At 40.9% G+C, this 27,500-nt stretch overlaps 3 protein-coding genes and 1 long non-coding RNA gene across 5 annotated transcripts in view; 2 read left to right on the top strand and 2 right to left on the bottom strand.

Moving 5' to 3' along the window:
• Positions 1-6,413: 6,413 nt before the first annotated feature.
• Positions 6,414-7,785, bottom strand: dnph1 (2'-deoxynucleoside 5'-phosphate N-hydrolase 1). The gene is made up of 4 exons (XM_062430495.1): positions 7,585-7,785; positions 6,855-6,926; positions 6,662-6,772; positions 6,414-6,556 (listed from the first exon to the last, which is right to left on the bottom strand). Exons 1-4 carry the CDS (start codon positions 7,718-7,720, stop codon positions 6,441-6,443), a joined length of 435 nt encoding a protein of 144 aa, XP_062286479.1. The 5' UTR covers positions 7,721-7,785; the 3' UTR covers positions 6,414-6,440.
• A 670-nt stretch (positions 7,786-8,455) lies between these two features.
• On the bottom strand, positions 8,456-15,298 carry yipf3 (Yip1 domain family, member 3). Its single transcript, XM_062430481.1, has 9 exons — positions 15,142-15,298; positions 12,387-12,596; positions 11,507-11,613; positions 11,366-11,411; positions 10,807-10,899; positions 9,787-9,918; positions 9,397-9,510; positions 9,164-9,287; positions 8,456-8,771 (listed from the first exon to the last, which is right to left on the bottom strand). The coding sequence occupies exons 1-9, from the start codon at positions 15,205-15,207 to the stop codon at positions 8,650-8,652; spliced, it is 1,014 nt and encodes a 337-aa protein (XP_062286465.1). The 5' UTR covers positions 15,208-15,298; the 3' UTR covers positions 8,456-8,649.
• Positions 9,932-10,793, top strand: LOC133991899 (uncharacterized). Its single transcript, XR_009927023.1, has 3 exons — positions 9,932-10,376; positions 10,417-10,436; positions 10,543-10,793. It is a non-coding gene; the product is annotated as an uncharacterized LOC133991899 (long non-coding RNA).
• Positions 15,299-16,353: 1,055 nt separating the features above from the next.
• LOC133991873 (nuclear receptor coactivator 4-like) overlaps positions 16,354-27,500 on the top strand; it is a 21,422-nt gene continuing 10,275 nt past the window's right edge. The window contains exons 1-4 of one of the 2 annotated variants that reach the window (XM_062430467.1): positions 16,354-18,178; positions 22,496-22,613; positions 24,668-24,808; positions 25,669-25,757. In XM_062430467.1, the coding sequence (XP_062286451.1) occupies positions 17,955-18,178; positions 22,496-22,613; positions 24,668-24,808; positions 25,669-25,757 (572 nt within the window). In that variant the 5' untranslated portion in view covers positions 16,354-17,954. The remainder of the gene's footprint in view (positions 18,179-22,495; positions 22,614-24,667; positions 24,809-25,668; positions 25,758-27,500) is intronic. The other variant, XM_062430468.1, reaches the window with a different exon arrangement.

Raw genomic sequence — 27,500 nt, 5'->3', positions numbered from 1 at the left:
ACTGTAACTTTCAGGCTTGTTCTTCTTCTCTGAGGTCAATGTGGCTGATTGAATGTCGGCTGGTTGCCTTCCTCACAGCTCTCTGATTGTGACTCACCGAACACCAGTGATGATTGATCGACTCACTGAATGATCCATCGATTGATTGATTGATTGATTGATTGATTGTAGATTTCCCAGCTGAGTCGAGCAGCTTGTAACGAGTCTTGTTGAGTTTTTTCTGAACACTTTTACTTTGACCGTGTTTCGGTCTCCATGTTTTCACAGCTGATTATTGATTATTGATTATTGATCAGCGCTTGAATCGGTCTGTAGATGTTTTTATTGATCAGTGAAATCTCATTTTGTTTGTTTCTGTCACAGTGTATTATAGTTAAAGCTTCAATCTCTGATCAAACTGATCGATTATCATCATCGGTGACGATCCGCTGACGAGTTTTCATCCGTTACGCTAGAAGACGACGAGTCCTACGGAAGCCCGGAGCGGCCAAAAGTAATGTTTTAATCTTCATCACAAATTAACGAGTCGCGCAGACAAACACGAGCACCAATCACAGGCCTGCAGCTTCATCACCGCCGCACTGGTGCATTATGGGACGCAGAGGTCTCAGTGTTTGGGAGCTTTCGGCTGCATCACATGGTTTTCTTCAGCAGGTTATAGAAGCTCTGCAGAGTTTAACTTTAACGTCTCTTTAAAGGAGGAAACAGGCAAAGTTTAAAGAGAGAGTTTTCTGTTAAATGAAAAAATAAAGTTTTAAATCACATTTAAGACGCTAAAAGCAACAAATTCTTCAAAAAACGACTAAACTGATTAATTGAATATTATTTTTTCTCTTTGACCTCCATGATGTCTTGCTGCTTTTTTCCACTCTGGTCAAAATTGATCGTTATTAAATCATAAAGTATAAATTATCTCCCAATTCTGTGTTTAGACCTTTTTTAACCTCATTCCAACGTATTACCACAAGTTTAACACATATTTTTTAATAAATGATGGTCAATACGTCTCATTTAAATGAGATTATAGCACATTTTTAGTTAAAAAAGAAGAAATTATGAATTATTTTAACCAAATTTAAGAGAAAATTCAGGATTTTAGAGACAAATATGTTGATTTATTATCACAAAGAGGAATATGGAATGTAATATGAGACCATCTGTGTGATTTTTCAGGTAATTAGATGAAATAAATTAATATTTCTGTTTCAAATTTGACTCGAGAACAACAGGAAGGTTAATATTAAGATGAAAAACATAACTCATCATGTGACTGTTTCTAAAGGACAGTACCCGCGTGTTTCAGTGTGTTATCAGCATGTTTTCATCATGTTTCAGCATGTTTTAGGCGTGTTTCAGCATGTTTTAGGCGTGTTATCAGCATGTAAACCACGGCTCTAACTCGGGACTCTGGTTGCAGCTTGTTGACGTCGCCTCGATGAATAAAACAGAAACTTTGTTCCTTTAACAGCAGAAAGCTTCTCTGAACCGCTCAATTATTTACAATACAACATTTTCTTCTTCTGCTGCAGGAAGTAAAACAACCGCTGAAACACACAGTCTGCTCTTCGTCATCTTCATCATCATCTTCATCATCCTCTTCATCATCTTCATCCTCTTCATCTTACTTTTCCTTCGTTTCATTTTCTTTATTCTTCTTTTGTCCTTTTTCTCCTCAAACATTCCTCTTCTTCCTCCTCCTTATCCTTATCTTCCTCATCTTCCTCCTCCTCTCTTCATCTTCCTCCTCCTCCTCCTCTTCCTCAACATCCTCGGCTGTAATTATCCGAACGAGATTCTGCGGCTAAATTATTAAAGTTTTATTACCGTCAGAAATGGGTCGCTAATACTGTAAAGTGTGTGTGTGTGTGTGTGTGTGTGTGTGTGTGTGTGTGTGTGTGTGTGTGTGTGTGTGTGTGTGTGTGTGTGTGTGTGTGTGTGTGAGAGAGCTGTGTGTGTGAGAGAGAGAGCTGTGTGTGTGTGTGTGTGTGTGGTGTGTGTGTGTGTGTGTGTGTGTGTGTGTGTGTGTGAGAGAGCTGTGTGTGTGTGTGTGTGTGAGAGCTGTGTGTGTGTGTGAGAGCTGTGTGTGTGTGTGTGTGTGTGTGAGAGAGAGCTGTGTGTGTGTGTGTGTGTGTGCGCGTGTGTGTGGAAATGTAAGTGTTTAATATTTCATACGAGTCATCAGATGTGCAGGAGACACACGAGGAGGAAATGAAAGAAAGTGTGTTACTGTGTGTGTGAGACTCTGAGTGTGTGTGAGACTCTGTGTGTGTGTGTGTGTAGCAGAGTGATGTATTCTGGGTATAAATAGATTTACATCTGGACTCTTGAAACTTTAATGATTCTTCTTCATGAATATAATCGGAGACGTCGACCCAACGACTCAGCCAAGGTCACCTCCAACACTCCTCCTCTTCATCATCCTCATCATCCTCTTCTTCGTCTTCCTGTTCCTCCTCATCTTCCTCCTCATCTTCATCATCCTCCTCTTCCTCTTCATCCTACTCTTCATCCTCTTCTTCCTCCTCTTCATCTTCATCCTCTTCTTCCTCCTCTTCATCTTCATCCTCTTCTTCCTCCTCTTCATCTTCCTCCTCTTCATGTTCCTCCTACTTTTCATCCTCTTCTTCCTCCTCTTCATCTTCATCCTCTTCATCTTCCTCCTCCTCTTCATCCTCTAAACATTATTTTCATTATTAATTGATTTGTTGTTTGGTGCAGAAGAAATGTCACATCGCTGATGATGAAGATGACGTCTTCCAAAAAACAGAATAAGATTCATTGTCTCTTCCTCGCCGTGTGTAACTGTTTCCGCTCTTCATCGTGGCGTGTCGTCATGGAGACGGCTGTCATCATTCAAGAAAACAATCTTAATCTGCTGATGAAGACCATGCTGTACAGCTGAAAGCTCCTCAGTCATATTCATAATGAATTATTAACATTTAAAGCTGCCAACGTGATTATTTAACGTTATTATTAAACATTAAAACTATTAAACAACTTATTAATGAGTCTGTGTCCCAGCATGCATCACTGCGATCGAATCAGTTTGATCGTGTTTGTTATTCTGCTGCGTTCAGGGTCCGCGGGAATAAACAGTTTCCTGAAAGCTTCGATACGTTAAAGATCGTAAACATTAAATATTGTAAACGTTAAAGATCGTAAATGTTAAAGATTGTAAACGTTAAAGATCGTAAATGTTAAAGATCGTAACGTTAAAGATCGTAAACGTTAAAGACTGTAAACGTTAAAGATCGTAAACATTAAAGATCGTAAACGTTAAAGACTGTAAACGTTAAAGATTGTAAACGTTAAAGATCGTAAACGTTAAAGATTGTAAGCATTAAAGATCGTAAATGTTAAAGATTGTAAACGTTAAAGATCGTAAATGTTAAAGATTGTAAACGTTAAAGATCGTAAACGTTAAAGATTGTAAACATTAAAGATCGTAAATGTTAACGATTGTAAACGTTAAAGATCGTAAATGTTAAAAATCGCTAACGTTAAAGATCGTAAACGTTAAAGATTGGAAACGTTTAAGATCGTAAACGTTAAAGATCATAAATATTAAAGAACGTAAACTTTAAAGATCGTAAACGTTAAAGATCATAAATATTAAAGAACGTAAACTTTAAAGATCGTAAACGTGTAAATTGTTGCCTTCGAAAAAAAAACACTTTGAATGTGTCCGTGTTCATTTCAACGTGCTAACGCTAAAATCTACAGGCTACGTTAGCATTAGCACATCCTGATTGTTGTTCTTCAGCGTTTCCACCGCGACATTGAATCCTCACGTCTGATTGGACCACTGAAAGAAAGAGGGCGGGGCTTAAACACTGTAAACACTGTAAACTGTCATTGAAAGATTTAAGTTTTATGATTTTTATTAATTATCTTTTAATCTGTTAATTATGTTCTCATTAACCGATCAGCTGTTTGGTCTGTTAAATATTGATCAGTGTTTCTAAACGTCCGAACGAGACGTGTGATTGGTTCCTGATCCAGAAGAAACAACACGTTAGCACCAGTTAGCTAGCGTCCTAATCAGAATGTGTTATAGCGAACCAGACGGTGCTGTTAGCGAGCTAACGTGCTAACTTTAGCAAAACAAATCCAAAAAGACTCGAACACGATCAGCGAGAGACGGGAGGGTCCTTTAATCGGGATGGGGTCACTAGAGTTCATCCTGGGGTCACTAGAGTTCATCCTGGGGTCACTAGAGGTCATCCTGTAGTCACTACAGGTCATCTGGGGTCACTTGAGGTCACCTGACGTGGAACTTAAAGGAACAGTTACGTGGACTGAACCCAGCGGAGTTTTTGGGGAAACGTTTGTTTTCTGGACGTTTTTTCGGAGCTGAACGTTGTTTTGTTGTTTTTAAACGTTCGGCAGATCGTGACTCCGCCTCCTCGCTCTGACCTCTGACCTCTGACCCCGGCTGCAGGGTTTCTCTCCTCGTGTCGTCTCAGCGTTTTTTTCTGGTCTGTTTGTTTCTGTTTGTTTGTTTCACTTCCTGTCGGGAAACAAAACTCAAAAAAAAAAAAAAAGGATGAAAAAAAAAAGACTGTTAAAACTCTACTAATGATTTTATTTTCTGAATTTGTAAACTGATGTATATTTTAAAACAAATAAAATATTTTAAACGTAACCGACTCCCTGTGTTGTGAATGTAAGAAGACTTATACTAATAATGACTTCATTTAAAACATGTAAATGTTTCCTGGTCTCCATGGTTACCAGAGTAAATGTAATATGTAGAACAATTGTATTCCATTACCTTTATTTAATATAAAGTTATAATGTAAGATCATGCCAAACTAGTTGATATGGTGTTTTATTGACTATTTACTGTTTTTAAGCAAGTTGAATTATTTGGTACAAAGTTTTTATGGTTACACCACTTAGACATTTTTGCCATAATCCTCTAATATATTCTCTCTAAATGGATTAAAAGCAGAAATTTGATGCTGGGTCCACAAAAAAAGAATGTGTGAAGTTATTCATACGTTTATTTTAATATTTTAACCCTTTAAATTTAAACTAAACCTCATGGACACTAAAACACCTCAGACTCATGTTACCTGATCAGCTGCTGATTAAATGACATCATTAATATGAATGAGCAATGACATCATCAGTCACACACACACACAGACAGGTCATTATCACATCATGCTTCAGTGATAATGACCTGTGTGTGTGTGTGTGTGTGTGTGTGTGTCCTGTTGCCCAGCAACAGTTACATTGATCAGACTCATCTCTGAATTATTTATAATTAATGAATAATTCACATTTTTTCCGTTGTTGTGTCCAGAAGTTGCTCTCAGAGCCCCGCCCCCTCCTGATGATGTCACACCACCTGGCAGAACCCTCCAGGTTCCTCAGAGTTCTTTAAGGTTCCTTAATGTTCCTCACGGTTCCCTTAGAGCCTTGTCAGGGTTCTTTAGGTAGGTAACCATGGTTACAGGTTAACCTCCGGTTCTCTGTAGAACCTTGAGAACCTGCAGGAGCTCAGGTGAGTTCAGGGTCAGTGGGAGATCTGAGCTTCACTCTCAGTGCTGCGCTGCCTCCTGCTGGACGTCTGAGGAACTTCATCCTCTTCCTCAACATGAAGAGCAAATATAAACTGATTTAATTCTGATACATTAATGAAAATGTTATTTTGTTGTTCTGTGATTTTTATTTATTGATAAATTAAATGTTATAAATATTGATCTGAGCAGCCTGTTGCCATGACAACGAGATGTTGTCATGTTGGATGTTTTCAGTGATTTACTTTTAAGACTTTGAAACATTTTTTATTTAACAAATAATTGAACCCTTTCAGTCATTAATAATAATAATAATGATGATGAAGCAGTTCGGCTGCATTTATTGATCAACATGAATTTATTAAGATTTATAAACATGTTTATAATAATAATTTTCACTTTTCTGTTGCAGCCTAAAATTTTTATTTTGTATTTAACTTTTAATTCTTTGCTGTTTTACTCTATTTTATTTTACATTGTTAGTACGTAATATTATTTAGGTAAATTATATTTATGTTTATAGTTATTTATTATATCTTATAGGTGAAGCTTTAAGAGTTTCTACCTCACACCTTTTATTTTTATATTTCTTTGACCAAATAATAAAACAGCTGTTTGTTTATAAGATGATAAATATTATTAGTTTGTATAGAAAGTAAAACGAGTTGAGAAGGTTTTGTGTTACAGTGAGTTAAAGTTTAATTGATTTTTAGTTTAATTAATAACTTTTAAACCTGACGGCAGTAAAAACACAAAACATACTTTTATTCTTCAGATTTAATAGAATTCAATGAACTCGTTAAAGTTTAACATAAAAACTGAAGAATAAGTATTTGAACTTATTGTTTCATTTGCTTTATATATATATATATATATATATATATGACAGCTGAAGGTTCTCCAGGTTCTTCTTCAGGTTCTCTGCATCGTGCTGAAGAACTCCTCCACAACGTTCTCCACCTCGTCTTCGCTGTAATCTCTCACTACGACCAGCTCACCGTCCAGTCCTCTGATCATGGCCGACAGCGCTGGACGGAGACAGGAAGTTAGTGTGACAGACAGGAAGTTAAACCTGACGCAGACGCCATGACAGCATCGCCATGGCTACAAAAACAAACAGGAAGTGACCTCACATCGCCCTGACGACGGCCTGAACAGACACAGGATTCTCTTCTTCATGTCAACGGCTCGGCCGAGCTCGTAGCCGACGCCCAAAGACGGCTGAGTGACCTCCGCCACGATCACTGGGGTCAAAGGTCACAGAGTCACACACAGCTTAGACACAGACTGATAATCAATAATCAATAATCAGTGATCACTTCTCACCGTCAGACTGAGTCAGCCACTCAACGTCTCGGTCATGAATCGCTTTGTCTCCCATCACTGTGGCGTCTTCACCTGTCCAATCACAGCACAGCAGCTCAGTGACATCACACATACACCCGACCAATCAGCAGCATCGTTTCAGTGTAAATACTATAATACTGCAGTACTTTTACTGTAATACTACATACTACATCACTCATACTACTGCAGTACTTTTACTGTAATACTGCATACTACATCGCTCATAATACTGCAGTACTTTTACTGTAATACTGCATACTACATCACTATAATACTGCAGTACTTTTACTGTAATACTGCATACTACATCACTCATACTACTGCAGTACTTTTACTGTAATACTGCATACTACATCACTCATACTACTGCAGTACTTTTACTGTAATACTGCATACTACATCGCTCATAATACTGCAGTACTTTTACTGTAATACTGCATACTACATCACTATAATACTGCAGTACTTTTACTGTAATACTGCATACTACATCGCTCATAATACTGCAGTACTTTTACTGTAATACTGCATACTACATCACTATAATACTGCAGTACTTTTACTGCAGGTACTACATGCAACAGGTAATACTTGTGTACTTGTACTGCTTTAACTACACATAGCTGGTAACACGTGTACTGCAAATACTACATACACCTGTGTATTACTTCAGGTACTATTTGCAGCTGTGTACTCTGTGACCTCTGACCTCTGTCGGTGAGCTCGGGGTTGCTCACGTGCTCGGTCAGCACGCTCCCGTAGCTCTGCAGCTTGTTGATGATCTTCCGGTACAAGTGCACATCGTCTCTGCCGCCGCGGATGCTCCCGCAGAAATACACCTTCATCCTGAGCGCGTGAGCTTCTCTACTGTAACTCTACTCTGTCTCTGCAGCTTCAGCCTGCCGCAGCTTCCCGCGCTGGATGCAAATGAAGCTATGACGTATACATACTTAGTAAACCCTGAGCTGAGTCTCGCAGGTGCCCCGCCTCTTCTCTCTGTGCTCTGATTGGTTGAATCACCAACGTCTAAAATCCTCCGCCTCTGATTGGCTCAGCCAGGAGGCGGCAGAGAGCTGGGGGCGGGGCTACCTGACAGACTGAACTCAGGGAAACAAACCTGTTTATATGCTAATAATAATAAATAATACAAAAACAATTGAATAATAAAATAGTGAAATAATAAACTAAAGAAATACTTATAATAATAATAATAATAATAAAAATAAATAAATGATAAAGTTCAATAGCGGCCACTAAAGTGTTTATTGCAGAATATTATGGCGTCACAGTGAAGTTGACCTTTGACCTTTAGTACCCTGTTAGACATTTATGTGAAACTTTGATAAACATCTCATGAATTCTTCAGTTATGGCCCAAAAAAACAAAAACAGTGACCTTTGACCAGCAGAAACTAGTCAGTTGATCCTTGTGTAATTTTAGTGAAACTTTAACTTTAACTACATTACAGTAATACTTTTACTGCATGTTTTACTATTATTTTTGTCAATGAAACTATGTGTAATATTATTTCAGTGACATCAGAGCAACAAACAGCTGTTCTGTATTAATTATCTTTAATAAACACACATTTAGGTCCATAGAGTTTATTAGACAGAAACATAAATACATCTGAACAAGAAAAACAACCAAAACATAAAAACCCCCGAAAACAAAAAAAACAACAGTCTGAATAAAAAATGTGCAAACGTCAGCCGAAGCTTCGACGTTAAAACAGAAACATGATTTAGGATCTTTGTGTTTGGGTTCGGGGGCCTCACTGGGCCCTCAGCAGGACCGCTGCACTCCTCAATGTGGCGTTCAGGGTCAGCTCAGGCACATCTCTGGCCACCCGCTGCATCGGAGACATCTTGGGTCCTTCCAGAGAGTCCAGCAGCCCTGAAAACACAAAACAGGAGGTCTCACTCTGACAGATAAACTACAGGAGGTCTCACTCTGACTGATAAACTACAGGAGGTCTCACTCTGACAGATAAACTACAGGAGGTCTCACTCTGACAGATAAACTACAGGAGGTCTCACTCTGACTGATAAACTACAGGAGGTCTCACTCTGACAGATAAACTACAGGAGGTCTCACTCTGACTGATAAACTACAGGAGGTCTCACTCTGACAGATAAACTACAATTAAACTACAGGAGGTCTCACTCTGACTGATAAACTACAGGAGGTCTCACTCTGACTGATAAACTATAGGAGGTCTCACTCTGACTGATAAACTATAGGAGGTCTCACTCTGACACACAGGAGAGTGATTTTAAACTTGGTACCTTCTACGAGCTTGTGGTAGGCGAAGTGCAGGTAGAACAGGAAGAGCATGTGGAGGACGGAGAGCGTCCCACAGATGAGGAGACGAGGAGTCTGACCGACCGTACGGGACAGCAGAGCGGCGACCTGAGAGACGACAGTAACACAGGTCAGTCTGTAGTTTAAAGCTATGGGTTATGGCGGGGGGGGGCGGGGGGGGGGCGGGGGGGGGGGGGGGGGGGGATGTAGTCCTCACCATGCGCACAGTGGACAGTCCTCCAACCACCAGCCAGAGGACGTAGAACAGGAAGTGGAAGTGGATGTTGTAGGTGATCACGAGGACGACGCAGTGACCAAACAGACCGTAACCCTGAAGAGACGAGACAGGAAGTGATGTCACAGTGTTTTTAATGAAATGAATCGTTAGTTGCTATAGTTACTGTACCGAATGTGTACTGTACTGTGTGTGTACTGCAATGTAGCTGTGTGTAGTTGCAGTACTATGTGTGTATTGTGTGTGTACTTCAGTGTAGTTGCAGTACTGTGTGTGTATTGTGTGTGTACTACAGTATAGTTGCAGTACTGTGTGTGTACTATGTGTGTACTGTGTGTGTAGTTGTGTGTACTTCAGTGCACTGAGACGGACCAGCAGGGAGAGCATCTGCAGCATGGTGATCTGAGCGTTGACCAGATACGCCAGGAAGTAGATGAAGGAGGAAACACCGAGCCAGTAACCGAAACACGTTCCTATAGCTGTTCCCATCAGAGTCCCCTCAGTCTGTAATACACACACACACACACACACACACACACACACACACACACACACACACACACACACACACACACACACACACACACACACACACACAGAGTCATATCATATTGTTGTAATGTCGGCTGTTTACAGATGTGTACAGGTGTGTGTAGTTGTGTGTAGGTGTGTGTAGTTGTGTGTAGTTGTGTGTAGGTGTGTGTAGTTGAGTGTAGGTGTGTGTAGGTGTGTGTAGTTGTGTGTAGTTGTGTGTAGTTGTGTGTAGTTGTGTGTAGTTGAGTGTAGGTGTATTTACAGGTGTGTGTAGTTTTGTGTAGGTGTGTCCAGGTGTGTTTACAGGTGTGTGTAGTTGTGTGTAGGTGTGTCCAGGTGTGTTTACAGGTGTGTGTAGGTGTGTGTAGTTGTGTGTAGGTGTGTGTAGTTGTGTGTAGGTGTGTGTAGGTGTATGTAGTTGTGTGTAGGTGTGTGTAGTTGTATGTAGTTGTGTGTAGTTGTGTGTAGTTGTGTGTAGTTGTGTGTAGGTGTATTTACAGGTGTGTGTAGGTGTGTCCAGGTGTGTTTACAGGTGTGTGTAGTTGTGTGTAGGTGTGTCCAGGTGTGTTTACAGGTGTGTGTAGGTGTGTGTAGTTGTGTGTAGGTGTGTGTCCAGGTGTGTGTAGTTGTGTGTAGGTGTGTGTAGTTGTGTGTAGTTGTGTGTAGTTGTGTGTAGGTGTGTGTAGTTGTGTGTAGGTGTGTTTACAGGTGTGTGTAGTTGTGTGTCCAGGTGTGTGTAGTTGTGTGTAGTTGTGTGTAGTTGTGTGTAGTTGTGTGTAGTTGTGTGTAGGTGTGTCCAGGTGTGTTTACAGGTGTGTGTAGGTGTGTGTAGTTGTGTGTCCAGGTGTGTGTTCTTACAATAACAGTCTCAGACGTCTTCATGCCCTGCAGCAGAATCGCCACCAGAGTGAAGACGAGCATCAGAGGACCGTACAGCTCACCTGCGATCTTCTACACACAGGAAGCACAAAGAGTCACACAGGAAGCACAAAGAGACACACAGGAAGCACAAAGAGTCACACAGGAAGCACAAAGAGTCACACAGGAAGCACAAAGAGTCACACAGGAAACAGGAAACACAAAGAGTCACACAGGAAGCACAAAGAGTCACACAGGAAGCACAAAGAGTCACACAGGAAACAGGAAGCACAAAGAGTCACACAGGAAGCACAAAGAGTCACACAGGAAACAGGAAACACAAAGAGTCACACAGGAAGCACAAAGAGACACACAGGAAGCACAAAGAGACACACAGGAAGCACAAAGAGTCACACAGGAAGCACAAAGAGTCACACAGGAAGCACAAAGAGTCACACAGGAAGCACAAAGAGTCAGAGCAGACTGAGGCCCTGAGACTCACCTGAGGCTCCAGGTGAGTCTCAGGTGAGTGTTAACAGAAACAGGAAGTGCAGCGTACCTGAGGGAAGTTGATCATGCGGATGGGGATCATGGACTCGATCAGCCTGTTGGGGGGAGAGGGGGGGAGGGGGTCGTTAGCATCAGTCTGAACAGGTAAACAGCCAAACAGGAAACAGGAAGTGAGGGGGCGGGTCCTTACCTGTTGCGGACCTGCACCGGCTCCACGTCGAAGTACGGCCGCAGGATGTCGATGTTAGCGTACAGGTTGAACGCTTTAGACGCCTGACGCTTCCCAGCCTGCCACACCTGAGAGAGAGAAGAGTAAATAAATAAAGAAGTAAATAAAGAAGTAAAGAAGTAAATAAGTAAATAAAGTAAATAAATAAGGAAGTAAAGAAGTAAATAAGGAAGTAAAGAAGTAAAGTAGTAAATAAATAAGTAAATAAAGAAGTAAAGAAGTAAATAAAGAAGTAAATAAATAGGGAAGTAAATAAAGAAGTAAATAAAGAAGTAAAGTAGTAAATAAAGAAGTAAATAAGTAAATAAAGAAGTAAATAAAGAAGTAAATAAAGAAGTAAAGAAGTAAATAAAGAAGTAAAGAAGTAAATAAAGAAGTAAAGAAGTAAAGTAGTAAATAAAGTAGTAAATAAAGAAGTAAATAAGTAAATAAAGAAGTAAATAAATAAATAAAGAAGTAAATAAAGAAGTAAAGAAGAAAGTAGTAAATAAAGTAGTAAATAAAGAAGTAAAGTAGTAAATAAAGAAGTAAAGTAGTAAATAAAGAAGTAAAGTAGTAAATAAAGAAGTAAATAAAGTAGTAAATAAAGAAGTAAATAAATAAATAAAGAAGTAAATAAAGAAGTAAATAAGGAAGTAAAGTAGTAAATAAAGAAGTAAATAAGTAAATAAAGAAGTAAAGAAGTAAATAAAGAAGTAAATAAAGAAGTAAATAAAGAAGTAAAGAAGTAAATAAAGAAGTAAAGTAGTAAATAAAGAAGTAAATAAAGAAGTAAATAAAGAAGTAAAGAAGTAAATAAAGAAGTAAATAAGTGAGGGTTAGGGTTAAAGTACTTGCTCACCTCGTCAGCGACCTGCCGGCCCAGCTGACCTTTGATCCCTTTCATTCCCAGGAACTCTCCGTCCTCGGTGGCGTCGTCCTCGGTGGCGTTCGCCTCCTCCGTCACTTCCTCCTCCTCCTTCATCCTCTGGTGCATCTCTCCCATGTCCTCGAAGCTGGAGCCTGACGTATCGTCCATGTTCTCCATGTCGATGACGGCCGCCCCCCCGCCCTGAATAATAACAATGATCCATTAATACAACATAACATTAATAAAGACTATTAATACAACATAACATTAATAAAGATTATTAATACAACATAACATTAATAAAGACTATTAATACAACATAACATTAATAAAGATTATTAATACACAATAACACGACTAAAAGATTATTAACAGAAGTGTTCAGTGATGGAGGAGAGAGTACCACAGTGATGGAGGAGAGAGCACCACAGTGATGGAGGAGAGAGTACCACAGTGATGGAGGAGAGAGCACCACAGTGATGGAGGAGAGAGTACCACAGTGATGGAGGAGAGAGCACCACAGTGATGGAGGAGAGAGCATCACAGTGATGGAGGAGAGAGCATCACAGTGATGGAGGAGAGAGTATCACAGTGATGGAGGAGAGAGCACCACAGTGATGGAGGAGAGAGTATCACAGTGATGGAGGAGAGAGCACCACAGTGATGGAGGAGAGAGCATCACAGTGATGGAGGAGAGAGCATCACAGTGATGGAGGAGAGAGCATCACAGTGATGGAGGAGAGAGTACCACAGTGATGGAGGAGAGAGCATCACAGTGATGGAGGAGAGAGTATCACAGTGATGGAGGAGAGAGTACCACAGTGATGGAGGAGAGAGCACCACAGTGATGGAGGAGAGAATACCACAGTGATGGAGGAGAGAATACCACAGTGATGGAGGAGAGAATACCACAGTGATGGAGGAGAGAATACCACAGTGATGGAGGAGAGAGGAGAGAGTATCACAGTGATGGAGGAGAGAGCATCACAGTGATGGAGGAGAGAGCACCACAGTGATGGAGGAGAGAGTATCACAGTGATGGAGGAGAGAGTACCACAGTGATGGAGGAGAGAGTACCACAGTGATGGAGGAGAGAGTATCACAGTGATGGAGGAGAGAGTACCACAGTGATGGAGGAGAGAGTACCACAGTGATGGAGGAGAGAGCATCACAGTGATGGAGGAGAGAGTACCACAGTGATGGAGGAGAGAGCACCACAGTGATGGAGGAGAGAGTACCACAGTGATGGAGGAGAGAGCACCACAGTGATGGAGGAGAGAGCATCACAGTGATGGAGGAGAGAGCATCACAGTGATGGAGGAGAGAGCACCACAGTGATGGAGGAGAGAGCACCACAGTGATGGAGGAGAGAGCATCACAGTGATGGAGGAGAGAGCACCACAGTGATGGAGGAGAGAGCACCACAGTGATGGAGGAGAGAGCACCACAGTGATGGAGGAGAGAGCATCACAGTGATGGAGGAGAGAGCATCACAGTGATGGAGGAGAGAGCACCACAGTGATGGAGGAGAGAGTACCACAGTGATGGAGGAGAGAGTACCACAGTGATGGAGGAGAGAGCACCACAGTGATGGAGGAGAGAGCATCACAGTGATGGAGGAGAGAGCATCACAGTGATGGAGGAGAGAGTACCACATTTAAAGTATCTGTTCAGTTTCTATTGAGCTTCATCAGTCTGAGTTATTATATCAATGATATCTGACACATTTACTGAATGGAGACTACATGGAGGAGGAGTAGTAGTACTTTATGTAGTACTAGTAGTACTTTATGTAGTATTTACAGTCCTTAGCATCAGATTCCCTCTTAGTGTTTCCCTGTTGAGCTGTGGTGTAACCATAGTAACACAAAGACTTTGCTACTAAAAACACTGTAACGCTGAAACATAGAAGATGAAGATTTGACTGAAGCTTCATATTAGCTTCAGATCAACTTTATAATCCATGTTTCCACAGAAGGAGGACTGTGGGTTTAGTCCTCCATCACTTCCATTGTAAACATGATGAAGGGATCTTCTAATGGTCAGTATGAACAGGAGGAATCATTACAGTAAACATGATGAAGGGATCTTCTAATGGTCAGTATGAACAGGAGGAATCATTACAGTAAACATGATGAAGGGATCTTCTAATGGTCAGTATGAACAGGAGGAATCATTACAGTAAACATGATGAAGGGATCTTCTAATGGTCAGTATGAACAGGAGGAATCAGCTCCTGACTGTTTCCTGTCCAGCTTTAGGGCAGAAATGTGACTCCACCAGTAAACTGACTGTAAACATTGTGAGCTCATCCTTTAACCCTAACATCAGTCTGACAGACAGGAACACCTGGAGTGACGTCACTATCATCTGTCCTGAAAACACCTGGTTTTCCTTGTTGATGTTTTTAACACCGTGACGTCACTCCTTTAACTGTGTTTACCTCTTGGTGTCGTTACGTAGTTAAACGGCTCGGATGGTAAGTTAGCCTGTTAGCCTGTTAGCTGATGTTAGCATGTGTGGTGGTGTTATTATCAGAGTAAACACTGCTTAGCCTGTTAGCATCTGTTAGCTTCTTGGTTAGCACCGTTAACTGGTAGTTAGCTCTCCTGTCAGCTGTTAGCCTGCTAGCTGTTAGCTCACCTGTATGAGGTTAGGGTTAGCTGTTAGCTCACCTGTATGAGGTTAGGGTTAGCTGTTAGCTCACCTGTATGAGGTTAGGGTTAGCTGTTAGCTGCTAGCTCACCTGTACGAGAGGCTCATCGAAGCTTCCCCAGGGTTCCGTGTTTCTGTTCCCGGATCCTGCAGACATGATGCAGCTGGTTACCGTGGTTACCGTGCGTGTCCCTGGTCGGTGTGCGTGTGAGCCTCTCTCTGTTTATTTATTTATATTATTATTATTAATACGATAGTTTAGTTTAAAACCAGAGAAACAGCAGCTGAGCCTCCATGAGAGGCGACGTGGAGCTCCCAGATATCGCGAGATTTCAGTGTTGTTGATATTCAGAGGGTTGTACTGGAGTAGGAAGTACAAGTACCTCAAACTATACTACAGTAAACTACTAGTACCTTTAACTGTACTACAGTAAAGTACAAGTACCTCAGACTGTACTACAGTAGAGTAAAAGTACCTCAAACTGTTTTACAGTAAAGTACAAGTACCTCAACCTGTACTACAGTAAAGTACTAGTACCTCAAACTGTACTACAGTAAAGGCAGCCCTTCCCTCTCCATCCTGCAGGGGGCATCCCTTCCCCCTCTATCCTAACCCTACCCTTCCCTCTCCATCCTAACCCTACCCTTCCCTCTCCATCCTGCAGGGGGCATCCCTTCCCTCTCCATCCTAACCCTACCCTTCCCTCTCCATCCTGCAGGGGGCATCCCTTCCCCCTCCATCCTAACCCTACCCTTCCCTCTCCATCCTGCAGGGGGCATCCCTTCCCTCTCCATCCTAACCCTACCCTTCCCTCTCCATCCTAATCCTACCCTTCCCTCTCCATCCTTACCCTACCCTTCCCTCTCCATCCTAACCCTACCCTTCCCTCTCCATCCTGCAGGGGGCATCCCTTCTCTCTCTATCCTAACCCTACCCTTCCCTCTCCATCCTAACCTACCCTTCCCTCTCCATCCTAACCCTACCCTTCCCTCTCCATCCTAACCCTACCCTTCCCTCTCCATCCTAACCCTACCCTTCCCTCTCCATCCTGCAGGGGGCAGCAGCGCTCTAACTTCCACAGAGGGTATTGCGCCACTTCCTCCTTTATCTCTGTTGTTTTTTTTCCGTGACGTCTCGGTGACATTGATCAGCCTCACCGGTGGAAAACGCCGGTATTTAACGGAGGACACCATCGGTTAACGTGTCACCGGAACGACATTTGGATTATTAATGACATCTAAACCTAAACTCAACAGTAAAGGCAGCCGGTGAGTTTTAACCAGTTTCATCTTTTTATATGCAGATTGTTTGCACATGTTAGCTCAGCTGTTAGCCGCAGAGACACAAAATGGAGTCTTCACATCCTGCTTAAAACATGTTAAACAATATAAAATAAATCATCATGTTATTAGTTTGTTATAACACTAAAAAAGTCATGACATTAAATCAAAATGCGAGCTTTAAACACAACGTGACCTCCAGTTAAAACAAGAAAAACACAAATTATTATAAATAAAAGAGAAATATACTATTATATATAAGTTTATTTGCTTCTTATAATTAGATTTTAATCACTTTATATCAGTGGTAATAACGTCTTGTATTGATTTCCCCTGTTTGAGTTTGAGAGACAAAAACAAAAGTCGCTTTAAAAAACTCAAATTTAAAGAGTTTAAAGCTGATCTGTTAATTTTTTACCTAATAAACATTAATTTTTAATTGTTTTAAACATTATTAAGGTCTATTCTATAATTCGGCTTCATTATAACATGAGTATTAATATCAGCTGGAGCATGATGCCAACTTAAAGTCTTCTTAAATTAAGTGTTTTCTTTAATCTAGATCTGGTTTAATGTTGTCTGGATGGATTAATATCAGCTGAAATATACTGAAACCTTCACTTAATAATAAAATACAAGTTATAATATAAATATATGATGATTTGTTAGTTTATTTGCTTCTTCAAACAAGAGATTTTAACCATTTCATCGAAGCAGCAGAGAGACCAAAACAAAACTCGCTTTAAAAAAACTCAAATTTAAAGAGTTAAAGCTGGTTTGTAAAGTTTTACCTAATTAAACATTATGTTTTAATTGTTTTAAACATTATTAGGGTTTATTCTTTAATTCGGCTTCTTTATAAACTTGCTGACAACTTTAATTTTCCTTTTATTCGTGTTTTTTTGATGATGAGGTTCTTGTCTAATGTTGTCTGGATGGATGAATATCAGCTGAAACTTCCACTTAAATAATAAAATACAAGTTATAAGAGAAATCTACGATGATATTTTAGTTTATTTGCTTCTTTAAATCATATTTTAATCACTTTATCACCATGGCAATAACATCTTATATTAATGTTTCACTGTTTAAGAGACCAAAACAAAACTCGCTTTAAAGAAACCTCAAATTTAAAGAGTTTTAAGCTGATTTTTACATTTTTACCTGATTTAAACTTAATTTTTAATTGTTTTAAACATTATTAGAGTCTACTGTATAATTCGGCTCCTTTTTAAATACATTTTAATCACTTTATGACAGAGGAGATAACATCTTTGAGAGGCCAAAACAACACTCGCTTTAAAAAAAACCTCATATTTAAAGAGTTTAAAGCTGATCTGCAAGTTTTTACCTAATTAAATATAAATTTTTAATTGTATTACACTTTATTAAGGTCTAATGTATAATTCGGCTTCATTATAAACATGCTGACAACTTTAATTATCCTTTTTATTACGTGGTTTATTGCAGGCTGGGTGCACTCAGTGAACCTCATGGAGAAAGTGTGTGCGCGTGCGTGTGTGTGTGTCACGTTCACTGCAGGTTAATATTACACAGACTTATCATCAGCTGCACACTGTGTCCTCTCTGTGTGTTAATAACTAAATATACACAGCATGTTTTATGGTTGCACCGCTGTGGAGCTCGCACCGACCCTTCCTCTCCGCCCTCCCCGCCTGTGAGGACGTGCAACCCGGCCAGCAGCCATGGCGGACAGGCGGGGGCTCGTTTCCGCATTCCTCAGATAGAGAACAAACACGCGCGTGCAAACCTGTTTTATTTGGTATGAATGTTGAAGCAGAGGAAGCGTCGTGTTTTAACCAGGATCAGTTTTACAGCAGCTGCAGGTAACAACACGAAGCTGGTTTCACTTTATTCGCCATTTTATCCGCTTTGTTAATCTTCCACATGGCTGCTGGTTGGTTTGAACTCTTATTGTGGAGTTAAATGTGCAGAAAGTCAAATATATCTGCTCTAATATATAATATCAGAGTGTTTAGGTTCGTGCAAAAGCAATATACATGCATTTAAAACCAGTTTAATAACAATATAAACTCTTGAATGTGCAGCAGTTAGTTCAGTTTGTGCAGAAAGTTTAAAAATGTAAAGTTTATTTACCAAAATCTGTTTTAATATATAATATCAGTGTTTAGGTTCATGCAACAGCAATATAAATGCATTTAAAACAGTTTAATAACGATTTAAACTCGTATTTTAACTATTATGTAGTTTAATGTGCAGCAGTTTGCTCAGTTTATGCAGAAAGTCTAATATATGAAGTGTGTTTAGGTTCGTGTAATAACAATATAATTGCATTTAAAACCTGTTTAATAACAATATAAACTCTTGTTTTTAACTCTTATGTAGTTTAATGTGCAGCAGTTAGTTCAGTTTGTGCAGAAAGTTTAAAAATATGAAGTTTTTCTGCCAAAATCTGTTTTAATATATAATATCAGTGTTTAGGTTCGTGTAATAACAATATAAATGAATTAAAACCAGTTTAATAACAATATAAATGAATTAAAACCAGTTTAATAACAATATAAATGCATTAAAACCAGTTTAATAACTTTATAAACTCAGATATATTATTATTTAACACCTATATTACTCCTGTGCATAATGTTACTGTATTTATATTCATATATTTTACTACTATTATCTTTATTGACTTATTATTATTGTTCTTTCTATTCTTTCTATTGATGCTCTGCTGTAATACTTTATATTTATATACTTATATAAAGTATTAATAACACAATAACACCAAATATAGAAAAGCATTAGAAATAAAAAGTCCTATTTATTAAACTATAATAAATGATGTTATATTATATTTATTATTACTGATGCATGAAACTGTTATTATTGTTATTATTGATCACTGTGGAGATAATTTAGACTTTTAATCTGTTGAATATGAATCAGATTTAATGTGTTAAATAACATTAATGATTATTATTATTAAATATATTTAACTGTTAATATTAAAGAGTTAAACATTCAGCAGCAGAAAGAAACATTTAAATAATAATAATCAGCTTTTTAATATTTAAGTTTACAGTAATAATAAAGAGTTTAATGACTGAATGTAAAGAAGTTTTAACTCTAACTGCTGAACGTTAAACCAGTTAAATCTGAATAACTTCAGTTCTCCTCCTGCGTCTCTGGGAGGAGTTTCATACGCAGAACAACGAGGAATCATATAAAGTTACTAAAACACCCTGAAAATAAGTCCTGTAATATCTCCGATAACTAAAAAGGTCGAACGTATTTCAGTGAGAATCCTTTAAAGAGTTAAAAGTGTTTTAACAGAATAAAGAAATAAATCAGATTCATTAAAACAAACTGTAGTTCATATAAATATAAATATAATGTTTGAGCTGTTACGGTTTGTTTACTAGTGATGATGTCGCTCTTATCATCAGCTGACTGACTCCACCCAGCACAGCCTGCACCAGCTGATACTGGGACAGGTTCATACTGGGACCAGCTGATACTGGGACCAGCTGATCCCAGTTCATAGAGATCATACTGATACCAGTTCATACTGGGTCGGGTTCATACTGGGACCAGTTCATACTGGAACCAGTTCATACTGGGTCGGGTTCATACTGGGTCGGGTTCATACTGGGACCAGTTCATACTGGGACCAGTTCATACTGGGTCGGGTTCATACTGGGACCAGCTGATACTGGGACAGGTTCATACTGGGACCAGCTGATACTGGCACCAGCTGATCCCAGTTCATAGAGTTCATACTGATACCAGTTCATACTGGGTCGGGTTCATACTGGGACCAGTTCATACTGGGTCGGGTTCATACTGGGACCAGTTCATACTGGGTCGGGTTCATACTGGGACGGGTTCATACTGGGACCAGTTCATACTGGGACCAGTTCATACTGGGACCAGTTCATACTGGGACCAGTTTGTGTCCCAGGACAGAAAATATTCATAAACATGATCAGATTTTTAAAAACCTTTCAAAGATCAATAACAGCTGATTTCTGTTGATCCCAGTGATCGATCCTCGGGAACTCAGTTCATTACTTTACTGTTCAATAAACTCTGTCATGGCTGGAAGTACTTTACTGTCTTTATAAAGTACTTTACTGTCTTGGTTTATGTGTATTAGTGGGGACTGAGGTGTGTTATAGAGTTCAGGTTTATGTGTATTAGTGGGGACTGTGGTGTGTTTTAGTGTTCAGGTTTATGTGTAATAGTGGGGACTGGTGTGTTTTAGTGTTCAGGTTTATGTGTAATAGTGGGGACTGCAGTGTGTTTTAGTGGGGACTGCGGTGTGTTTTAGTGTTCAGGTTTATGTGTAATAGTGGGGACTGGTGTGTTTTAGTGTTCAGGTTTATGTGTAATAGTGGGGACTGCAGTGTGTTTTAGTGGGGACTGTGGTGTGTTTTAGTGTTCAGGTTTATGTGTATTAGTGGGGACTGAGGTGTGTTTTAGTGTTCAGGTTTATGTGTAATAGTGGGGACTGAGGTGTGTTTTAGGGTTCAGGTTTATGTGTAATAGTGGGGACTGGTGTGTTTTAGTGTTCAGGTTTATGTGTAATAGTGGGGACTGCAGTGTGTTTTAGTATTCAGGTTTATGTGTAATAGTGGGGACTGCAGTGTGTTTTAGTGGGGACTGTGGTGTGTTTTAGTGTTCAGGTTTATGTGTATTAGTGGGGACTGTGGTGTGTTTTAGTGTTCAGGTTTATGTGTAATAGTGGGGACTGAGGTGTGTTTTAGGGTTCAGGTTTATTTGTATTAGTGGGGACTAGTGTGTTTTAGTATTCAGGTTTATGTGTAATAGTGGGGACTGCGGTGTGTTTTAGTATTCAGGTTTATGTGTATTAGTGGGGACTGTGATGTGTTAGGGTTCAGGTTTATGTGTATTAGTGGGGACTGAGGTGTGTTTTAGGGTTCAGGTTTATGTGTATTAGTGGGGACTGTGGTGTGTTTTAGGGTTCAGGTTTATGTGTATTAGTGGGGACTGAGGTGTGTTTTAGTGTACAGGTTTATGTGTATTAGTGGGGTCTGATGTGTGTTTTAGTGTTCAGGTTTATGTGTATTAGTGGGGACTGATGTGTGTTTTAGTGTTCAGGTTTATGTGTATTAGTGGGGACTGAGGTGTGTTTTAGTGTTCAGGTTTATGTGTATTAGTGGGGACTGAGGTGTGTTTTAGTGTACAGGTTTTTTGTGTATTAGTGGGGACTGAGGTGTGTTTTAGTGTTCAGGTTTATGTGTATTAGTGGGGACTGCGTAGTGTTTTAGTGTTCAGGTTTATGTGTATTAGTGCGGTCTGTGGTGTGTTTTAGTCTGTGGTGTCTGACCAGCTGTGTCCGAGAATAGTTTAGTGGTGTAACTGGTTTAATCCCAGTGGATCCCAGTGATCAGGTGGCGCTCTGACCAATCACAGAGCACAATGCTGCCGTGTTGACCAACGGAGTGAATCAGCTGACTGAAAGCAGCAGCTGCTCTTTAGCCAGCTGAGTCAGCACAGCGTGTTCACTGCAGGTTAATGTTCAAATATGACAGGCGTTTCCATGACGATCAATCTTTAAATAAAGCTAGAATTTAATTAACAGGCGTTCCTAATAAAGTGAGCAGTCAGTGTTTTACATTTAACATAATAACCCTAAAAATGTCAAAATGTCAGGACAGAAAATCAGCAGCCAGAATAATAATATTAGTGTGTGTGTGTGTGTGTGTGTGTGTGTGTGTGTGTGTGTGTGTGTGTGTGTACTATAAATGTGCCCTTTTAATCTATTTTTGGTGCAATATTCAAATATAAATGAGTCACTTTTGTTTAATTTGTGTAATAAAAGCAGAAGTTTGGCCTCAGTGATGAAAGTGATTGTAGAGTAATGTGGAGGAAAGCAGAAGTGAGAGATGAAGAAAGAAAGAAAAGAGAGAAGAGAGAGATGAAGAAAGAGAAGAGAGAGATGAAGAAAGAGAAGAGAGAGAGAGAGAGAGTGTTTGTACTATTACATCATGAGCGAGTCTCAGCTGCTGTAAGAGGATTAAACTTCTCTGAGCTTGCAGCTGAACTTTGGGTCACATTTCTTCCCCAGCTGCTCTGTTCTGGTGCTTTAATGGTTCCAGTTTGATGTGACACTGGTCCCAGTCTGACTTCCTGCTTCCTGTTTCCTGTTTCCTGTGTAGGATGCTGTCGGCGGAGGCGAGCGGGCTGAAGCAGTGTCTGCTGGCTCAGGATCAGCTGGAAGGAGCCGTCAGCAGCGTGATGAAGGCGGAGCAGCAGCTGAGAGACAACGCCAGAGAGGTCAGAGCCTTCATCATCATCATCTTCATCATTATTATTATTATCATCATCATTATCATCATCTTCATCATTATCTTAACCTTCATCATCATCATCTGATACTGCGTTTATAAAATCAGACACATCAGTCTCACCTCAACACACAGTAACACACACAGTAACACACACACACATACACACACACACACACACACACACACACACACACTAACACACAGTAACACACACTAACACACACTAACACAGTAACACACACAGTAACACAGAGGTGTGTGTGTTACTGTGTGTTAGTGTGTGTTAGTGTGTGTTACTGTGTGTTAGTGTGTGTGTGTGTGTGTGTGTGTGTGTGTGTGTGTGTGTGTATGTGTGTGTGTGTGTGGTCAGAGTTGAGAAACACTCCTGAATCCTCTTGTTATTCTGTTCTCCACCTGCGGTCGCCGCGGTAACCCAGACTCACTAATTTACCATCGGCAGGTTAAGTCACGTTGTGGAGAGAGCTGTGTGTGTGTGTGTGTGTGTGTGTGTGTGTGTGTGTGTGTGTGTGTGTGTGTTTGTGTGTAGGAGGAGGAGAGAGAGCAGGGTGTGTGTGTGTAGGAGGAGAGAGAGTGCAGTGTGTGTGTGTGCGTGCGTGTGTGTGTGTGTAGGAGGAGGAGCAGGGTGTGTGTGTGTGTGTGTGCGTGTGTGTAGGAGGAGGAGCAGGGTGTGTGTGTGTGTGTAGGAGGAGAGAGAGAGAGCAGGGTGTGGTAGAGTGAGGATATATAAGAGCAGAGAGAGAGACTCAGTCACAGACTCTCCTGGACTCAGGTGTTCTTCTCGTCTCTCAGGTAGGACAGCGGCTGATTGGTCAGCTGGTGCGGTGACATCACTGCATCATGTGACCAGCGTTATTCTGATGTTTCATTTAAAGCTTCATGAGACGAGATGTTTTAAAGGCTGCTGTTTGTCTTTATGGACTTTTATATTTATTAATAATTATTGATCAAACTCTCACTGTGTGATAAGTTCCTACAGTTATATATATATATATATATATATATATATATATATATATATATATATATATATATATATATATATATATATAATAGTTATTAGTTTGAGTTCATTCAGTAATAAATATAGATACTGAGCATGTTATCAGTGTTTATTCTGACAGACGCTGCAGGTATAAACTGTACTTTGTGCTCTGTGAGAGTCTCAGCACGCAGCAGCAGAGTGAGACCTCCGTCCGCTCTCTGCTGTAAACACACACACACACACACACACACACACACACACACACACACACACACACACACACACACACACACAGCAGCAGAGTGAGACCTCCGTCCTCTCTCTGCTGTAAACACACACACACACACACACACACACACACACACACACAGCAGCAGCAGCAGAGTGAAGGTGGATTCAGGCTTCTGCGTCGTGTTTCGTCGCGGTGCAGTTCACCACCAGGCCAGTAGGGGGATGAGCTCCTTCCCTGGATGTTATCGGTGTCTCTCGTTGATTCTTTGTTTAAAGAGAGACGATCCTGCTGCAGTTGTTGAATGTTGAAGAGAATCTGCTTTAATTGCAGTATTTAGTAGACGCTATTCTACTTGGTCCATTTTCATTGTGTTTACCTCCCTGATGCAATGGAAGTTCACGATGCCTAAATCAGCCTTAAGACCTCTGTCCTCTCTCTGCTGTAAACACACACACACACACACACACACACACACACACACACACACACACACACACACACACACACACACACACACACACACACACACAGCAGCAGAGTGAGACCTCTCTGTGTGTCTCAGGTGTTTTACTGGTTCTGGTTCATCGTAGAGTCTTTGTAATTGTCTCTCCAGATATCGAGCGTCATCAGAGAAGATTTATTATTGATAAATGTTCATCAGTCTGACATAATGCCTGTTTACCACCTGTCTGTGTCTCACCTGTCTGTGTCTAACCTGTCTGTGTCTCACCTGTCTGTATCTCACCTGTCTGTATCTCACCTGTCTCACCTGTATCTCACCTGTATCTCTGTGTCTGTGGTCCAGGTGCGTGCCGAGCTGCAGAGCTGTGTGAGTCGCCAGCAGGAGGCGCTGCGCTGCAGAGAGGTTTGGTTGCTGAGTCAGATCGAGCTGCTGGAACAACTGAAGACTGAAACTCTGCAGCAGCAACTGCACCGACTGCACTGGGTGAATATAACTTACTATTATTATTATTATTAATATTATTATTATTATTATAACTACTCTATAACTGAGTTAGCAGCAGAAAGCTCTCAGACCTAGCGTCCATGTTTCTGGTAGAGGTGGTGACTTTGATTGACAGGTGACACTTGGTAGGGGGCGGGGCTTCAGCGGACTGTTACACAGCTTTGAAGCCTAATTTCATATATTTGACGATTTTTTAATCATTTAAATTTGGCAGGGTGGTTAACAACACACTTTTCTGTGGTTTGTCAAACTCAGAACACATATTTATTTATTCTGACTTTACACCGACTTTAATCCTTTCTCCACATTCAGAGACGTGAGGCTTCATATTTAAACAGTTATCTGGTGTTTTGCAGCTTCCCTCTCTTTCTCCTCTTCCTCCTCTCTTTCTCCTCTTCCTCCTCTCTTTCTCCTCTTCCTCCTCCCTTTCTTTCTCCTCTTCCTCCTCTCTTTCTCCTCTTCCTCCTCTCTTCCTCCTCTCTTTCTCCTCTTCCTCCTCTCTTTCTCCTCTTCCTCCTCCCTTTCTTTCTCCTCTTCTTCCTCCCTTCCTTTTCTCCTCTTCCTCCCTTTCTTTCTCCTCTTCCTCCTCCCTTTCTTTATCCTCTTCCTCCTTTCTTTCTTTCTCCTCTTCTTCCTCTCTTTCTTTCTCCTCTTTCTTTCTTTCTCCTCTTCCTCCCTTTCTTTATCCTCTTCCTCTCTTTCTTTCTTTCTCCTGTTCCTCCTTTCTTTCCTCCTGTTCCTCCTTTCTTTCCTCCTCTTCCTCCTTTCTTTCCTCCTCTTCCTCCTCTCTGCTCAGCTGTACGATGCTTCATATATAAACAGTGTTATTTGTCTTGCAGCTCCGCGGTCAGTTTGACGTCATCTCTCAGCAGCTGCAGAACTCAAACAGCAACGACCTGAACAACCAGCTCACCAGCTGCATGGAGAAGTAAGCAAGCCCTAAAACTTCCCTTATATCAGCTGATCGAACACTTCCTGCAGCTGCTCGATCAGCTGATTGACGTCAGAAACACATTTAAAGAAGCTGAAGTTTCCACCTGTGATATTTACAGGAAGCTTTCGTTTCCACTGCAGGAAGTTCAGAGTTTATATAAAGTTCCACGGTGATTTTTACTCTCTGAAAGTCCCAAAAGTTCTGCTGGGCTGGTTTTACTTTCTGAAAGCTCCGATTCACTAAAGAGAGAAACAGCAGCTGGTAGATTAACCCTCCTGTCGTCTGTTTTTACTGTTCCTTCTTTCCTTTCCTCCTTCCTTCCTTCCTTCTTTCCGTCTGTCCTTCCTTCCTTCTTTCCTTCCTCCTTCCTTCCTCCTTCCTTCCTTCCTTCCTTCCTTCCTTCTTTCCTTTCCTACTTCCTTCCTTCTTTCCTTTCCTCCTTCTCTCTTTCCTCCCTTCCTTCTTTCCTTCCTCCTTCCTTCTTTCCTTTCCTACTTCCTTCCTTCTTTCCTTTCCTCCTTCTCTCTTATTCCCTTCCTCTTTCCTTCCTCCATCCCCCTTTCTTCCTTCCTTCCTTTCTCCCTCCCTCTTTCCTTTTTTCCTCCCTCTGTCCTACCTTCCTTCCTTCCTTCCTTCTTTCCTCCTTCCTCCATACCTCTTATCCTTTCTCCCTCCCTTCCTTCATTCCTTCCTCATTTCCTTACTTCTTCCTCCCTCCTTTCCATCTTTCGTCCTACCTTCCTCCCTCCCTCCTTCTTTCCTTCTCTCCTTCCTTCCTACCTTCCTCCCTTCCTTCTTTCCTCTTTCTTTCCTTCCTTCTTCTTTTCCTTTGTCCCTCCCTCTTTCCTTTTTTCCTCCCTCCGTCCTACTTACCTTCTTTCCTCCTTCCTCCCTACCTCTTTTCCTTTCTCCCTTCCTACCTTCCTTCCTCCTTCCTCCCTACCTCAAATCCTTTCTCCCTCCCTCCTTCCTTCCTTTCTTCCTTCCTTCCTTCCTTCCTCCCTCCCTCCCTCCCTCCCTCCCTTCCTTGACTGGAGGACCACAGGAGGGTTATAGAGAGACCCAGCAGCTGAAGGTAGGGTTCAGAGAGGAAGCTGCAGCAGTGAGAACAAAGCTGCTGAATAAGAGAAATTAAATTAAAGCAGAAATGAAAATGTGGAGTCAGACGCTCGCTGCAGTTTTGTGTTTCGTTTATTCATCAAAACCCAAGACGAGTCGTTCCTGCTCTGAATGTCAGGTTTCAGGAAGCTCGCTTTAGTTCCTCTGGTTTCACAACGCCTCAGTCTGTTATAGCTGAGGGTCACTGAGGTTGTTTTCTCTTCTAATCATCAAAGTTAAGAAGATGAAACCACAGAATTTCAGTTTAGCTTAAAAGACGACGGCCTGCCTCCTAACGATGAGGTCATTAAGTGTCTGTGAGGGTTAGTTTACAGTTAAGGGAGGGAAGGAGGAAGGTAGGAGGGAGGGAGGAAAGAGGGAAGGAAGAGAGGAAGGAAAGGAGGGAGGGAGGAAAGAAGGAAGGAAGGGAGGAAAGAAGGAAGGTAGGAAGAAGGAAGGGAAGGAGGAAGGAAAGAAGGAAGGTAGGAGGGATAGGTAGGGAGGGAGGGAGGAAGAAGGAAAGAAAGGAGGGAGGGAGGAAAGAAGGAAGGTAGGAGGTAGGGAGGAAGGAAGGGAGGAAGAAGGAAGGAAAGGAGGGAGGGAGGAAAGAAGGGAGGAAGAAGGAAGGAAAGGAGGGAG

Source organism: Scomber scombrus, chromosome 12 (genome assembly GCF_963691925.1).
Source record: "Scomber scombrus chromosome 12, fScoSco1.1, whole genome shotgun sequence".
NCBI classification, from domain to species: Eukaryota; Metazoa; Chordata; class Actinopteri; order Scombriformes; family Scombridae; genus Scomber; species Scomber scombrus.
Note: the sequence above shows the minus strand (reverse complement) of the source record. Positions and strands in the feature narration are given on the sequence as shown.